The sequence below is a fragment of the Prunus mume genome, linkage group LG8 (genome assembly GCF_029339155.1).
Source record: "Prunus mume cultivar Tortuosa linkage group LG8, ASM2933915v1, whole genome shotgun sequence".
Classification (NCBI taxonomy): Eukaryota; Viridiplantae; Streptophyta; class Magnoliopsida; order Rosales; family Rosaceae; genus Prunus; species Prunus mume.
In genome coordinates this window covers 19645087-19661024 of record NC_142705.1, presented here as the reverse complement: position 1 = coordinate 19661024, position 15938 = coordinate 19645087, and the positions used below count along the sequence as shown (strand labels likewise).

Sequence of the window (15938 nt, the reverse complement as noted above, 5' to 3'; positions counted from 1 at the left end):
GTCGCCTGTATCCTCGGCAGCAAAATGGCCCGAGCAAGCTCGCATGGCGCCCGCGCTTTGGAGCAGGATCGCCTGGATCGACCGTGATCGGCCTCTTGCGGCAGCTTTGGAGGAGGTACCGCGTGAATACTCGCCAGAGAAGGACGGCGGTGAAGCCTGGCGCAGGCCGATTTAGCATGCATCCGACGATGCTCGCTTAGAGTTAGGTCATCGGGTCAACCCCTCCCGATGACGCAGTGCCGCTTGAGGACTCGTTCATCCTCTTCGCCAGTAGTCCTCCCTCTTCTGGTCACCGCAAATCAAGGATCCGCTGATATCGATTACTGCAATCGACTATATCGAAATGGCTAAGTATACTTACTCTCGCAGTATCGAAGTTGAGCTTTGATGAGATTGGGGTGAAGAGAACGCAAGATAAACCCTCTCCACCGCAGTGGACCTTCACCTCACCTTTCGATCCGACGGATCTCGCTTGAAGCGCTCGGGTCGCTTAATTTACACCGCATAAAAGGGGGAAACAGACCATTATTTCCGAAGAAGGCACACTAAGAGCCCTACCGAATCAGAGATGGGCTTCACCGCAATTTGGAACGTGGTAGGAATGGAAACGAACGGATGTCCCGAGGGCGCCTCCCAGTCACCGGAAAAAGCACTCGCCGCTTCTCCACGCTTCGGGAGGTTGGCACGGCGATACAAATGCCACGCCGTAGCCTTCAGTTAGAACGAACCCAACCCCCGTGATCGGGCAGATTCGACTTCGTAATGCGACAGATGGGAGAACTCGCCGCACGAAGGCTCTCACCACCATGCCGACGCCGTGACTACACCCATTAGCGCTACTGTGGTTAGGGGAACTCGCCAGAATATAGCCTATTCGCGCCGTGATCCTTTGAACGACGCAGGCGTAGGGAGCCTCTACTCAGAAGTACGTCCCAGAAAAGACGATTTCGCTGCTTCAGCGAAAGATTCGTAGAGTTGGGATCTCATCCCACCAACCGTATGAGGTATTCACACGGAACCTCATCTCCCTCTCAAGTGATCCTATTGGGCCTAATACCTACGCCAAGACGATCTCCTTCTAACCCACTCCGCACTCCCGGGATTGCTAGGGAAGACTAATGAAACCCTCGCCGAATGGACGGTTCGCGTGTGACTCTCCATGGTCGGAAGTGGAGGCCTCGATCCGCGCATTAGCGCCGCCCCGATGGGGCTTGACTAACGTAAACCGCCGCTATAAATCAGCCACCCACACCGAGGGGCCATCAACCCCTTCCGATAGCATGTGGGAACGAGTCAGGCTCTACCGAGTATCTCGACATCGGTATCACTTCCGTCCCCGGCATCGGCCCTTGCCGCTTCACCGTCAGAGTCAAAGAGACTATCTGATGTCATCGAACCCGTTGGGCTCGCGTTCGGAGAATGACTCGCTATCAGACATCTACAAAAACAGGAAAAGGAAACTAAGGTTCTGGACGCTTATCCTACGTCTCCTACCTCTTACCTATGGCGACTAAACTACCGAATGGAACCCTATGGTCAGTCTAGTTCAAACCAAGGAAGGAAGTAACTCAAGATAAACAAGGGAGTAAGTCGAAATTACTGAACGGTACCTTAGATCGAGTTCTGGATAGGAACACACGAACCACGCTTCTCTTGCCGATCGTCTAGTGAAATCGCTTTTGCCGATCGTCTACCAAAATAGCCTTGAATGCCGGAAGCTCGTCGAAAATCGCCTCAAACAGCCTCGCCGCAGCGCAAGTGATTCACCGGTCATCTCTATTTATAGGGAGAGAAGTCACAACGGTACACCTTCAAAAGCCAAACGGCGCATTAATGTGCCGCGCACCATGATGACTCTCGCCACGTGTCGCTCATCCTATGGGGGACAAACGGCACTCGAGGCACGGAAGACGAGGCGCACAGGCGTCCTTTCACTCGTCCGCTTGACGCGACCTTCTGACTTCCCCGACGTCAGCCTCCGAGCGAACAAAGACGAAAGAGCCAAAATTGAGTCCCTTCACTGGCTGGATTACCGAACGGTAGGGCAACGTTCCCTTCCGAGGACAACTTCAAATCCCCTTCCGAGAATTCTCGCAAGAGGACTTGGGGGACTCCTGTTTATACCAAAATGAACAGCCAATGAACATCGGACACGTGGACCAAGCTGGAGCTATGGGAGCCTTCGCATCGATCTACCGATCGCTCTATTAGGCAACCTTACCTCGACACGTGGCAGTCCCACAATAGATGTCCAAAGTCCCACATCGAAACTCTAAGCAACATGCACACCTCCCAAGGCCTATAAAAGAGGACAACTATCCCATCTTGGAGGTAAGAAATCAGAACTCATGGCATGTCCTATTGATCTAGTAGTTCAAACTTACTAAACTCCGTACTTACTTAAGCATCGGAGAGCCTTCGGCCGGTTCCACACCGGTGCCCTAGGGCTTACCAAGCGTTTGCTATCTTACTGGTATAACACTCTACCGAGGCCATAGCATACCGAAGGAAAAACATATCACTAAGTTGCGCGGAAAAATGCGTAACCATTTTTCTGCGTCAACACCTCTAAAGTCTGCAGGGTGTTGATAAGATTCAAAGAGTGGCTGAGCTTAATGATTTTCAAATTGTATAAAAGCTGTCAAAAGAACACAGCAAAAAAATTAGGTTCAAATTCTATGAAAGGCTGTCAAGTAAGAACACATAAAAGATATAAAAAAAATCTTCGATGTTTAAAGGTAATAGAAGATAAAGCAGTAATAACGTACCTTAACACCCATCCAAAAAGATTCAATGTGACTATGGCACATGTTAAGTTCTAGTAGGTTCTCTGGATTGAAATGTGAGGGGAAATATTTTGAAGGATACCCAGCCCATTCAAGACTTCGTAAATTATCGGAGAGATATTCAATATCATTAGAGAGGTTCACATTAGCAAGATTGAGAAGTCTCAGTTTCTTCATCCTTGAAAAGCATTTAGCATTCGCGTGCACCACTGGCCTAGTTTTGTCCATGGTTATACTTTCTACTGCGTCAATTCCCTATCAAACATGCACGGATAAAGAATAGTGAAGCTCATATAACTAACATATGAAAAGAACTGAAACTCATTTGTAAACTAAGAGTCCCCTTACTGTATTTTTGCTCAAGACATGCTTGGCCTCTTCATGGCGCCACAACCTGCTGCGATTTCCTGGCTCATCAAGACACTCTCGATTGACAATTTCACGACCCATCTCTTGGAGCAACTGATGCATCCATAGAGTTCCATATGAATTAGTTAACAGAGATTTCTCAATAAGGACATCTATTCCAATACCTGCACAAAAGCCGCAACTGTCTAGGATTTCTATAACTCGATCTTCTTTCTCCCCGTTAAAGAAACACGCAATGCCAAGAAAAATTTTCTTCTCCTTGTCATCTAGATCATCGTAACTTATTTGAAGTGTCCCCCAAACTGTGTTACAAATACCTTTTAGTTTACCCAATGCACTGTTCCAAGCACTTACATGTCTTTCACGCAAAAAACTCCCCAAAACTTTAAGAGCTAGTGGAAGACCATCGGCATAACTCACAACACAGCTAGACAATTCAATATAGTTTTTTTCAGGGTGGTCTTTTCCAAAAGCTTTCCAACTAAAAAGCTTAAGAGCGTCATCATGATTTAGAGGTTTGACCTGAAATCTTCTCTTCACTCCATGTTCAATTAACAAATGCTCATCTCTAGTAGTAATAAGCACTCTACTCCCAGAACCAAACCACTCTTTCTTCCCAGCCAAATAATCTAAATGATCTGAGTCGGTCACATCATCGAGAATGAGAAGAACCTTTTTGTGATGAAGTAATCTTCTAATCATTGTGGATCCTTCATGAACATTAAATATGTCAATCGTTTTCATCGATACCCTTGAAAGAATTTCTCTTTGTTGGGATATTAGACAACCTTTTTGAACATTATCTCTGACATTCTCAAGAAATATGCTGAATTCAAATTCAGGAGAGATTCTCTCGCGAACAACCCTAGCCATAGTTGTTTTACCAATCCCACCCATACCCCTTGTCCCTATAAAGCGAATATCATCGACTCCTGCACCTAACAATAAATCAATTGAGTTCATGCTTGAGTCTAATCCAACAAGAGTTCTCCACAGAGGTAAACGATGTAGGACGTAATCTTTTTCATATCACATCGATTATATCTTTGATGAGCAAGGTTTCGTACCTATAACATATTAACATCAATATCAGTCATAAAGAATCAACGTGCAGATATGTTTTTCTCTAGTTTTTATACAAATACTCTTGATCACTGAAAAGAAAGGTTGTCAGACCATATATAAAAATACTCCTGGCTTAAGGTCGATAAAGAAGCAGCTATATTATTCATTGCATGTGCCCAAATCCAATTATGCAATAGCCAAGTAGGCCTAATATTATCCACAATAAGAGCGCAAAAGAAAATCACCAAACTAGTCATTATGATTTGCATGTGATCAATTTAGTTTTAAAAAAAATCTTGTTTAAAAAGTTGTTTGGTTAATAATTTCAGTTTTATGTGAAACTTAGAAATTGAAATAAATAAAAAAAATTGGTCAAATGGTGAATTAGATATCATAGAATTAAAGTGTAAGTTACAAAGAGTTCATAGTATTTTTTGGTGAAATTTTTGAAGTTAGGATGTTTTTTTTTAAATTTTTTTATTTGAAAGTCGTCATGCTTGGATGTCCTCGGCTGAATGCAAGAGTTGAGGGGCCATATCCAATTCAGGAGGTCCCAAATATCAAGTATTAGTAACTGGAGTTCAATGCATGTGTGGTGATATAAAATTGGTGAATGAAAAGTGAGGACAAAAAAAATGAAAATGAAAATGAAAACTAAAAACTAAAAACACTTTCGAGTTTTTAAAAAAAAAAAAAAGGGTATGTAATTCTGAAAATTAGATTTCACTTTTTTGAAATAGAAAATGAAATTTGTTTCCAAACATGTTTTCAGTTTTCAATAAAACTGAAAATTAAATGGATATCAAGAAACCCCTTGTAGCTAATGAATCTGGCATAATAAACCATCCCAAATCCTAACCCTTCACTAATTTCACCCCCTGGCTACAAACCGTAAATCTCAATCATTTGTCTAATTAATTGATATCTCAATCATTTGTCTAATTAAACTCTGTGTGTATCTGAAGAACATTAAACAATTGTCCTTGGATTTAATTTTTGCGATAAAATTTATAGTAATGCTATTTGGACACTTTTTTTTTTTTTTGTTTTGCCTAAGTTTGGAAGGGAGAGAGAGGAAACTCACACACGTGGGGACCAACTTAATGCTATTTGGACTTTTTTTTTTCTTTTTATGCCGAAGTTATGAAGAGGAAAGGGGTGACACACATGCGTGTACAATGGTGGCTTGAACCCATAATCATTTGGGAGCACACCAAAGGCTTTAGCCAATCCAACTAACACTTCATTGACATCCTATTTGGACACTCTAAATATTTTGACCACATAACTGACCACATTATGTGGCCGCTAATGTGTTTGTGCCATGTCAATTAAAATTGACATGTTACTAACATTTTGCTTATTTCTTATAATAATAATGTCATAAAAACAAAAAGAGTTAATTATAGTTATACTCATAGACACGGTATCAAGTCTTCGAGAAAGGTGGAGTAATTACTGTGTATTTTTTGTTGTCAAGACATTTTTCATAATTAATATGTATTTGTAATCTTTGTGTGTTTCATATTTTTTGTTTTAATTATTAAAAAAAATGAAAAAGAAGCAGAGGTGGAGGTAACTACCATATCGTAAGTGGGTTTTGAATTTGAATTTTGTTTTAATTTCTTTATTTAAATTATAAGTATTTTACAATTTTACCCTTAGAATGTTAAATATACATAACTTTGAGCAATTTAGTTAATCAAGGGTATATTTTGGATTTTTGAATGTTTTACCATTATTTTATGCTTCTGCCTTTATATATACTAAGTCCCTTCGCGTATTTTTTGTAATTTTTAATTTTAATTAAAATAAATAATGGGTAGTTGTATTTCATAAAAATAGTACCTATTATATGATTGTTTTTATTTTTAGGGTTAATGACCTAAATGGTCCCCTAACTATCCCGCAATTATCATTTTGGTCCACCAACTAAAATTTTCAATTCAAACGTCCTTAAACTTTTTTTAATGTACCAAAATCGTCCTTCCGTGACAGAGTCCGTCACTTTCGATCACGTGATGGCCACGTGACTGAGTTTTGAAGGGTATATACGACTTTTAGAGAAGCCCTATCACTCAGAACGAACATCCCTCCAAAATACGTCAACATTTTGAGAAGGCCTCTCATTTCCCGCGAAAACCATCGAGTGAAAGAGATTCTAATGCGAGTTGCTGAATTGGTCGATGCTTGTAGTAGTGTAGTCGCTGAATTGGTGAAGTTAGTATGTAATTTCAGTGTTAGTTTTGGATTTCGAATTTGGGAGTTGGGTTAGGGTTTGATTTTGGGGATTTTTGGAGATTTTGGGAAATTCACTAGTTGCTGATAATGGAGTTCGAATTCCGTTCGGGTAGACAGACTCCCAAATACGGTAAGGGCTTCTATAATGCATTTTATGTTGTTTTTGTTTGGAAATGGATGAGTTGTCCTTGTCTGGAACTGTGGTTTCTTTATAAAGATTCCTTTTTCTGTGTTTGTGTTTGGCTTTTTGGTTGTTTTATGTTTAAAGTAAGGGTAAAGGAATCACTTTCTTGTATGTGGATGTGGATTTGGCTTTTGCTACATTGACTGTAAAGTGTAAGCTTTATGTCTGTGGTCCCTTGGTTGTGGTTCCTGCATGTTTAGGGTTTAGGGTGTTTTTTTTCAATGACTGTGGTCCCTTGGTTGTTTGGTTCACACCCAACTCAGTAATTGTTGCCTTGTTGTCGTTAGCATTAACAACAAAACTATAACTTTAGAATAACATATTTTTGTTTCAATTTTGCAGCTGACAATGGAATGTGCACTCTAGAATTACATCATGGGGACTGGTTTGAAAATGGGGATTATAAGATGGGTAAGGTCTGTTATTTGGACAATATTATAGAGGACTTTCTGTCTTTGTTAGATTTACTGAAAATTGGGAGAGGTTTTGGGTATGAGGTTGACATTTCTCAAGTTGAGCAACGTTTGGAAATTAGGTGTAAAAATCCTGAGGGTGGACTAGAGCTTGTTACATCGGATGCTACAGTGGTTGAAATAGTTGGTCACATACCATCCAATAAGATTATTGTGTTGTACTATAGTGAGATTGAAGACTATGAGTATGATGCAGATGCAGAGAATTGTGATTGGGATTTGACTCAGAATTACCAAGTGAATGGGGTGGATTATATTGAAGTTGAAGCTGAGGAGACTTTTGAGAATGTTGGGACAAAAGTGGCAAATGAAGATGCAAGGGTAGAATTACCAAATGAAGATGCTGTGAAAGAGGTACCAAATGAAGATGTAGGGGCAGAATTACCCAATGAAGATATAGGGGCACATTTCACTATTGATACCCAAGGGGCGAATTGCCAAATGAAGATATAGGGGCACATGTGACAATTGATAATGAAGGGGCAGAATTGCCAAATGAAGATGAAGATGAAGATGCAGATTCAGAAATTAAAGACAGTGATTATGAGTTCAGTGACAATGAGGCAGAGGATAGGCCAACTGTTGGAGAGAATGTAGCTGATGAGGGGACTAGTCATGGTGGTCAAGGAGAGGTGTCATCAGATGGTGCTAACACGTCAGAATTTGACAATGGAAGTAGGGCGATTACGAGGTAATGGTAGAAAAAAATAAAACTGCCAAAATTTAAGCAGTATAGAAGAGATGTGGATTTGAAAAATCCTGAGTTTAGATCGGGAATGAAGTTTGCAAACAAAAAGCTTTTGATAGAGGCTATGAAGGAGCTTGCAATTATAGAGGGTAGGGAAGTGAAATTGAAAAAAAACGACAACAGACGAGTTCAGGCTAAATGTGTGAAAGGGTATTATTTCCAGGTATATGGATCAAGGATTAATAGAGAGGAAGCGACATTTGCTATAAAAACTTTGAGCCTAGAACATCAGTGTGGAAGAGTGGACAAGCTTAGGCATACTACATCAAAATGGCTTTGTGACAGATATGCAAACATGCTGAGGTGCAACCCAGACTTTGATCTGAAATCATTTCAACAAGATGTGTTGGCAGATTACAAAATAAATGTCACCAAACTTCAAGTTTATAGGGCAAAGAGGCTAGCTAGAGATTTAAATGAAGGTACTTTCAAAGAAAAATATGCTAGATTGTGGGATTATGCAGAAGAATTGAAAACTGCAAACCAGGGTAGTACATTGAAGATTAAAACTTAGATTGTGAAAGGTGAGACAGTGTTTCAAAGAATATATGTGTGTATTCGCTGCACTGTAAGAAGGATTTTACAAGGTTGCAGACACTGTTATTCGTGTTGATACTGCCATTTGAAAGGGCCTTATCACAGACAGATCTTGGCTGTTGGGGTGGATGGGAACAATGGTTATTTCCCAGTAGCTTATGCAGTGGTTGATATTGAGAGTAAAGACTCTTGGATTTGGTTTTTCAATCTTCTTATTGAAGATTTGGGGATTACAAATGGACAAGCTTGGGTAGTGATTAGTGACAAACAAAAGGGACTTGTACCTGCCATCGAGAGAGTACTTCCAGCTATGCAGAGCACAGGATGTGTGTGAGACACCTGTATAGTAACTTTAGGGCATCACATATTGGTCTTGCTCTGAAACAAATATTATGGGCTGCAGCAAGAGCTACAACTGTGCCTTGGTGGGAGGCAGAAATGGAGAAGATGAAAAATGAGGATGAGGAAGCATGGAAGTGGTTGAAGAAGAGACCTGCAAGAAATTGGAGCAGATCTCACTTCGGATCACATTTTAAATGTGATCTTTTGTTGAATAATCTATGTAAAAGTTTCAATGCAGCCATACTAGATGCAAGGGATAAGACAATTTTGAGTTGCTTGGAGAGGATAAGGGTGTATGTGATGCTTAGGATGGCTAGTAGTAGGTCTGCATGTCAGAATTGGAGATACTCTGTTGGGCCTAGGATCTTCAAGATAATTGAGAAGAACAAGCTAGGTTCATCACAATGCATTCCTAGATAGGCTGGTGAGCAATTGTATCAAGTGAGCCACATTTATGGTGGAGAATTTGTTGTAGACCTTAGAGCAAAGACATGCTCTTGTAGGAGGTGGAATTTATGTGGAATACCATGTCCCCATGCAATCTCAGCAATATTTCAAAGATGTGAAAACCCAATTGCCTATGTGGATGCTTGTTATAAGCTGGAGACTTATATGAAGGCTTATGAACCAGTGATTCACCCAATCCCTTCAATGGACCAATGGAGTAAATGTGGACTTCCTCCAATTAAACCTCCACTTTTTAAGCAACAACCGGGTAGGCCTAAAAGAGTTAGGACGAAGGAGCTTGGTGAGGTTGAAATACCAGCCCCCATCCCACCAAACCCTATGCCTCCAAATTATATTGCCCCATTAGCCAAGCTTAGAAGGGTTTTCATTGAAATAAGATGTCATGGATGCGGTCAAAAAGGCCATAATAAGGCAACATGTGATAGACAAAACAAAGAAACCCAACAGGTATGACTGTTAGACACCTTGTTTAGTTCAAGTTGATGATTTGTTGGAACATTAATAATTTTGTTATACATTTGCAGGTTCATGCATCTTCAACCCAAATGGAGCAAGGTTCTTCTTCTAACACAGTAAGAGGAAGAGGGCAGAGGGAGAGGCATTAGTAGAGGAAGAGGAAATGTTGCTCAAGCTACTACTAACCCTAATTCTCTACAAAGTGTAAGCTTTGGTTGTTGTTGTGGTTTTAAATTGCAAAGGTCATTATGAAGCTGAAAACATTTTTTTTTTTAGATGGCAAGAGGTAATAGAGAAGGAGGCAGAGGCATAAGTAGAGGAAGAGGCAATGTTGCTCAAGCTACTACTGACTCTAATTCTCTACGAAGTGTAAGCTTTGGTTGTTGTTGTGGTTTTAAATTGCAAAAGTCATTATGAAGCTGAAATCAATTTTTTTATGGATGGCAAGAGGTAATAGAGAAGGAGGCAGAGGCATAAGTAGAGGAAGAGGCAATGTTGCTCAAGCTACTGCTGACCCTAATTCTCTACAAAGTGTAAGCTTTGGTTGTTGTTGTGGTTTTAAATTGCAAAAGTCATTATGAAGCTGAAATCATTTTTTTTTTTTAGATGGCAAGAGGTAATAGAGAAGGAGGCAGAGGCATAAGTAGAGGAAGAGGCAATGTTGCTCAAGCTACTGCTGACCCTAATTCTCTACAAAGTGTAAGCTGTTGTTGTGGTTTTAAATTGCAAAAGTCATTATGAAGCTGAAATCATTTTTTTTTTTAGATGGCAAGAGGTAATAGAGATGGACGCAGAGGCATAAGTAGAGGAAGAGGCAATGTTGCTCAAGCCCCTGTTTACCCAAATTCACAAGAAAGTATAAGCTTTATTTTCTCATTTTTTTCAAATTTTTATTGCTTATGTCATTGGAAAACAATAAACATCAGTAACTTTTCCAAGTGACTGGAGGTAATGGACAAGGAGTCTTACCATCTTCACATATTGGCTTAGGAAGAGGTTTACCATCTTCAAAGCTAAGTGCAATTAGAGGTAGAGGCTTAGGAAGAGGCATGGGGGCTGGAAGAGGCTTAGGAAGAGGCTTACTATCTTCACGATCAACTGTAGGTTTTTGTCATTTGGTTCATTTCTTACTCATTTCACTAATTGCCAATTTTTCCAACTGTTATACACCTGACATTACTACATTGTTTAGGTGGCAAGAGGAATGGGACAAGGAGGACCAGCTTTGAACAACATTTCCCATGATAATAACATGGCCTCAATATAGGGGAAATTATTGCTAAGGTTATCCTATTTTGTGTATTTTGGGATATGTAATTTTCTGGCCAGAGGGCTTTTGTGACAAAAGGGACTGATTCTGACTTTTGACTGTGTAATTGGTTTCTTGTTTGAAGGGCTAAAACTCTGTAATTTCTTGGCTATTTTAGGTTAGCTACTTTTTTGGGCATGAGGATTTTGTGTAGTTTGTGTAATTGGGTTTGAGCTAGAACTGCTCAAACTGTGTAATTGGTTGTCTGTTTTGGCTTATGTACTTTGCTAGGCACGTGCATTTTGTATTTGGAATTTTGTAATTGGTCTAACTGGTCTTCAGTTTCATGTGCTCAAACTCTGTAATTGGAATTTGAATGTTTATATGGATGTCCATTTTGTAAATTGCCTGTGTGGTCAACAATAGAATGGCTTTTACTTTGTTGTACTCAATGGAATAGCATTTCCCAGATATTCAAATAACCTCAATTCAAGAACATTTCAGAACACTAATGCACATTCAAGGAACACTAATGCACATTTCATAACCCATACATTCAAAAGAAACAAACCCCATAACAATTACAACTTCCCACTCATCAGAAATGTTATAAACAAACCCCAAGACAAAATCAAGGAAACCCACATTATCAATTGTCTTTGCCCATGACCCCATTCCAAAACCTTTTTTTCCTGAACCATTTCTTTCAATTTCTGCTTCATTTCTTTCTTTTTTGCTTCCACAGCTCTCAATTGTTCTTCCTTTGCTCTACCTTCCTCCTCCATTGCTCTAAGTCTTCTAAGCAAACCAGGGACCACTTGTTTTCCTCTTGGACAAGTTTCATTATCCACCCACTCGAAATAATGCATACCTCTTCTGCTATTCTGGCAAATCAAATATTACCCAATTTCAGACCTTATCAACCAATTACAAATGGAAAAGAACAACTTTTGCAACCCAAATAATAACTTACCCAATTTTTATCACAAGCATCGAACCTTCTTCCTGGGTTCAAATATGTCCACTGGTCCGACGAATTATCTTCGTCCCACAGGCGCAGTACCGACTCGTCCCACTTGATGTCGTTGACATCTCTGACGTTGAAATCTCCGACATTGCAAACCTAGGGTTCTAATTTGGGGACAAGCATCGAGCCTTCTAACAGAAATGGGAGGGATTGGGATGCTACAGTGGCCAAGTAGTTTTAGAAAAGGATAGTCACCTAAAAATACGGTTTTGTCCCTCGATTTAACGGAATAATACACAGACTTTGATGGAAGGACGATTTTGGTACATTAAAAAAAGTTTAAGGACGTTTGAGTTGAAAATTTTAGTTGGTGGACCAAAATGATAATCGCGGGATAGTTGGGGGACCATTTAGGTCATTAACCCTTATTTTTATTTTATTTTTAATATGAAAAAGTATGAATTTACCATATTATCCTCATTTAATTACTAATTTCAATTCAAAATGTTTGCATTAATCAAGGGCATTTTCTAGTATTTTCACTGCCTTTTATTATATATATATATATATAGATAAATCATCATATAAAAACACGGCTACTCTTTGAAAACTTTTTAAGAAACTTTCCTTGGGAAAATAATAAAAGTGAATGTATATCAGTCCTTAGCCTTCCACCCAGAGAAATTTGCCACTTTCGCCAATGCGTCTCTCCACTCGTGCACCTTCGTTTTGTCATCTGAACTAAATCTTTCGTCCAGTTGTGTAAAGGCTTTCTCAAAACACCCTGTTTGTTTTCGTACACTAGATGGATCAACATCATAGAAAATTGGTAGCACTGCTTCTCTTGCTTCCATGAATTTAAGAATGTGTAGAAGTTCATCCAAGCACCATGTTGAGGATGCATAATTTTGTGAGATGACAATGAGCGCAAACCTTGATCCTGCAATCGCAGCAATCAGTTCTCCAGAAATAGCTTTTCCCTTCGAAATTTTAGGCTCATCCTTGAAAGTTATGATTCCTTGAGTTCTCAATGTTTCATGTAAGTGATCTGTAAAGCCCTTCCGAGTGTCATCACCTCTAAAACTGAGAAAAACATCATATTTCCAGTGAGGTATTGTAGATGGAGAAGATGTAGATGTTCTTCTTGTGTGCATCGCCATTGAGAATGAACATAATTACTTAGATGTGGCAATTTACTGAAGATTGTGATCAAATCCACTACGAGTAATCCCAAAAGTTTTGATCATTCAACAAGTCCTTTTTTCGACTGCATAGAAAATATTAGAAATGTTAAAATTAATGCACATTCGTGTCTTAAATAATATAAAAAAATCTGGAATAATGGAGAATGAGCAAACCTACTTAGCAAAGTCGGTGAATCCAAAATACCATGGTATCAAAGTATATGCTTTAGTATAAAATAATCAAAGTACTGTAATATAAGGCTTATTATCACAAACGTCGACAGCGTTTAAACTATTACATTGCATCCTTAAATTTTTGTATCACTCATACCCTAATGTTAATATAGCGCTCTTAAATAGTCCTTCTGTAAAAAAACTGTTAAATCCAGGGATATAATTGTCAAATCAATCCAAAATTATAAAATATATATTTTTTATTTCATTCCCTTCTCTCTTTCTTTTCTTCTTCTTCTTTCTCTCTGGCCCGTTCTTTTCTTCTTTTCTTCTCTCTCTCTCTCTCTCTGTTTCTCTCTTTTTCCTTTCTTTTTTTCTTCTTTTTCTCCTTTTCTCTCTCTCAATTATCCATGGAAGCTTCTGCAGCAATGCTCCCACTCTCTCAGGTCCCTCATTTCTTCCCACATAAACCCAACAGAAGCAAATTAGCTTGTCCTCCTTGTGGGCCATCCAAACCAAGAAGAACCTCTCTGCCCAGTCGTCTACACTGCCAAAAGATGTATGTCTCTGGTGGGTAGGGTAGTTTCAGTAATTACAGAGTAAAACTCCCTCTGCACTGCACCTATATTTGCGACTTGTTAGTGTTTCATTCTGGTATGAAAAGTTGGTAGTTGATTAATTATGATATTGTTTTTCAAATCACCCCCCATCTTATTGTTTAGCATTGCAAACCAATCTGCAATCCATATTTGCACTCTGCAGCCAGCAGAGGTCATCTTGTTCACATTTATCGTCTTCATAACTCCCTACACAACAGCACATTTGAACCACAATGATATAATGAAAACATGCCCTTAAGTTTCTTACTACAATTATTCTTTCAAAACACAAGAGTGTCCGTTGCAATCCAAATAATCAATACACGAGAATAACACACTGCAGAATCTCAATTTGAGTATCTTCTCTCCACAAAAAGTATCAACATCAATTATGTGTTATGAATTTTATGATTGTTAAAGAAAATTTGAAAAAACACCTGAGCAATATGCATTCGATCTAGGCGATGGGTTCGGACTTATGAGCCAGCAAATTCCGAAGCTCGTCCTCTCGAATACATTCCTCTGCCATGCTCCTCAACATCTGGTACTTCTCCTCCAAACTCATTCTTCTCCAAATCACACCCACAAGTTTGAAGTAAGTTCAGATCAACGGAAAAAATTGGAAACGATAAGAAAATGATAGGAAAAGCGAGAGAAGCTTACTGGATGGTTGGATTTGAAGAGCTGGATGGTGAAGCCTCGGAAATTGAAAGAGATTGGACTCCATCGGCTTGGGGGCTTGCTATGGTGCTTCAGTCGCCATTGGAGAGGTTAAGTGTGAAGCTTTCCCAAAGGAGGAAAGAGGAAGAAAAAGAGAAAAAAGAAACAGCGAAGGAAAATAAGAAGAAAAGAGGAAAGAGAGAGAAGGAGAAAAAAAAACAGAGAAACAGAGAGAGAGAAGAAGAGAAGAAAAGAACGGGGCCGAGAGAAAGAAGAATAAAAGGAAGAGAGAATGGAAGGGAATAAAATATAAATATATTTTGGATTGATTTGACGATTATATCCCTGAATTTAACAGTTTTTTTAATAGAAGAACTATTTAAGAGCACCTATATTAACTTTAGGGACCAAGAGTGATACAAAAAAACTTTAAGGATGCAATGTGATAGTTTCGCAAACGTCAAGGACGTTTTGTGATAATAAGCCGTAATATAATAAACTAACCGACTAAGCTGAGAGAGAAAGATCAAAGATCATTTGCTTAATATTACAAGAGCTGAAATTAAAATCACAAATTTTATATTTTGTTTTTTAATTTTTTGTTAACTTTTCTTAATTTCAATTATCAAAATATCTTAATTCAGGTAAAGATAGAATAGAAAAGAGAAAGAATAAAAAAGAATAAAATTAATTAAAAAGTATTAAAAAAATAAAAGGGAGTGTAAGTAGAAAAAAGGAAAGTGGGAAAATCAGCTCTCAAAAATTATGCCCATATTTATACTTCTTTTGTAGTCAAAACATATATACGTATTATTGAAAAGTATACTATACACAAACAATTTATAAAAATTTATAATAAAATATCATCTGATTTGATATTTTTTCGGAAAGAAAAAAAATTAATCCACTTATACTGTTTTTTATTTTTGCCCAAGATATAATCTCGCCACGTACATAAAACACTCAGACAAGAGAGATTCACATAATTGAAATTGAAATTGATCGTTTAAATTCAACCTTTTCGTTCATTCATTCGAATATTGGAGCAGCATAAGAAGAAGAAGAAGAAGAAGAATGGCGTTGAAATTTCTGAACAAGAAGGGATGGCACACACGGTGCCTTGAACACAGAGAATGTGTGGAAGGTAGAGCAAAAGCACGAGGCCGAGCATAAGAAGTTGGATGAGCTCCGCAAACAGATCTTTGAAGAGCGCAAGCATTATGAGTTCTGCCTTCTCTAGGAGCAAGTCGGCCTCGGCCCGTCCCGTTTGACACCTCTACTCGTGACTCATAATTTAACCTATAAAATAAAGATAGAATCTAGGGAAAAAAGGGGTCTAGCCCAGTTAAAAAAGGGTCTTGACTTGTAGATGAGAGGTCTTCGGCTCGAATCCCCACAACATCATAGTTGTGTGAGTGTGTGAGAAATCTCTCTTC

General features: G+C 38.9%; 1 protein-coding gene and 2 pseudogenes across 1 annotated transcript; 1 reads left to right on the top strand and 2 right to left on the bottom strand.

Moving 5' to 3' along the window:
• LOC148914974 (TMV resistance protein N-like) overlaps positions 1–14760 on the bottom strand; it is a 46430-nt pseudogene extending 31670 nt beyond the window's left edge.
• On the bottom strand, positions 2522–4067 carry LOC148914976 (TMV resistance protein N-like). Its single transcript, XM_089042634.1, has 3 exons — positions 3135–4067; positions 2769–3041; positions 2522–2638 (listed from the first exon to the last, which is right to left on the bottom strand). Exons 1-3 carry the CDS (start codon positions 4050–4052, stop codon positions 2522–2524), a joined length of 1308 nt encoding a protein of 435 aa, XP_088898760.1. The 5' UTR covers positions 4053–4067.
• LOC148914975 (uncharacterized) lies at positions 7895–10936 on the top strand (annotated as a pseudogene).
• Positions 14761–15938: the final 1178 nt, after the last annotated feature.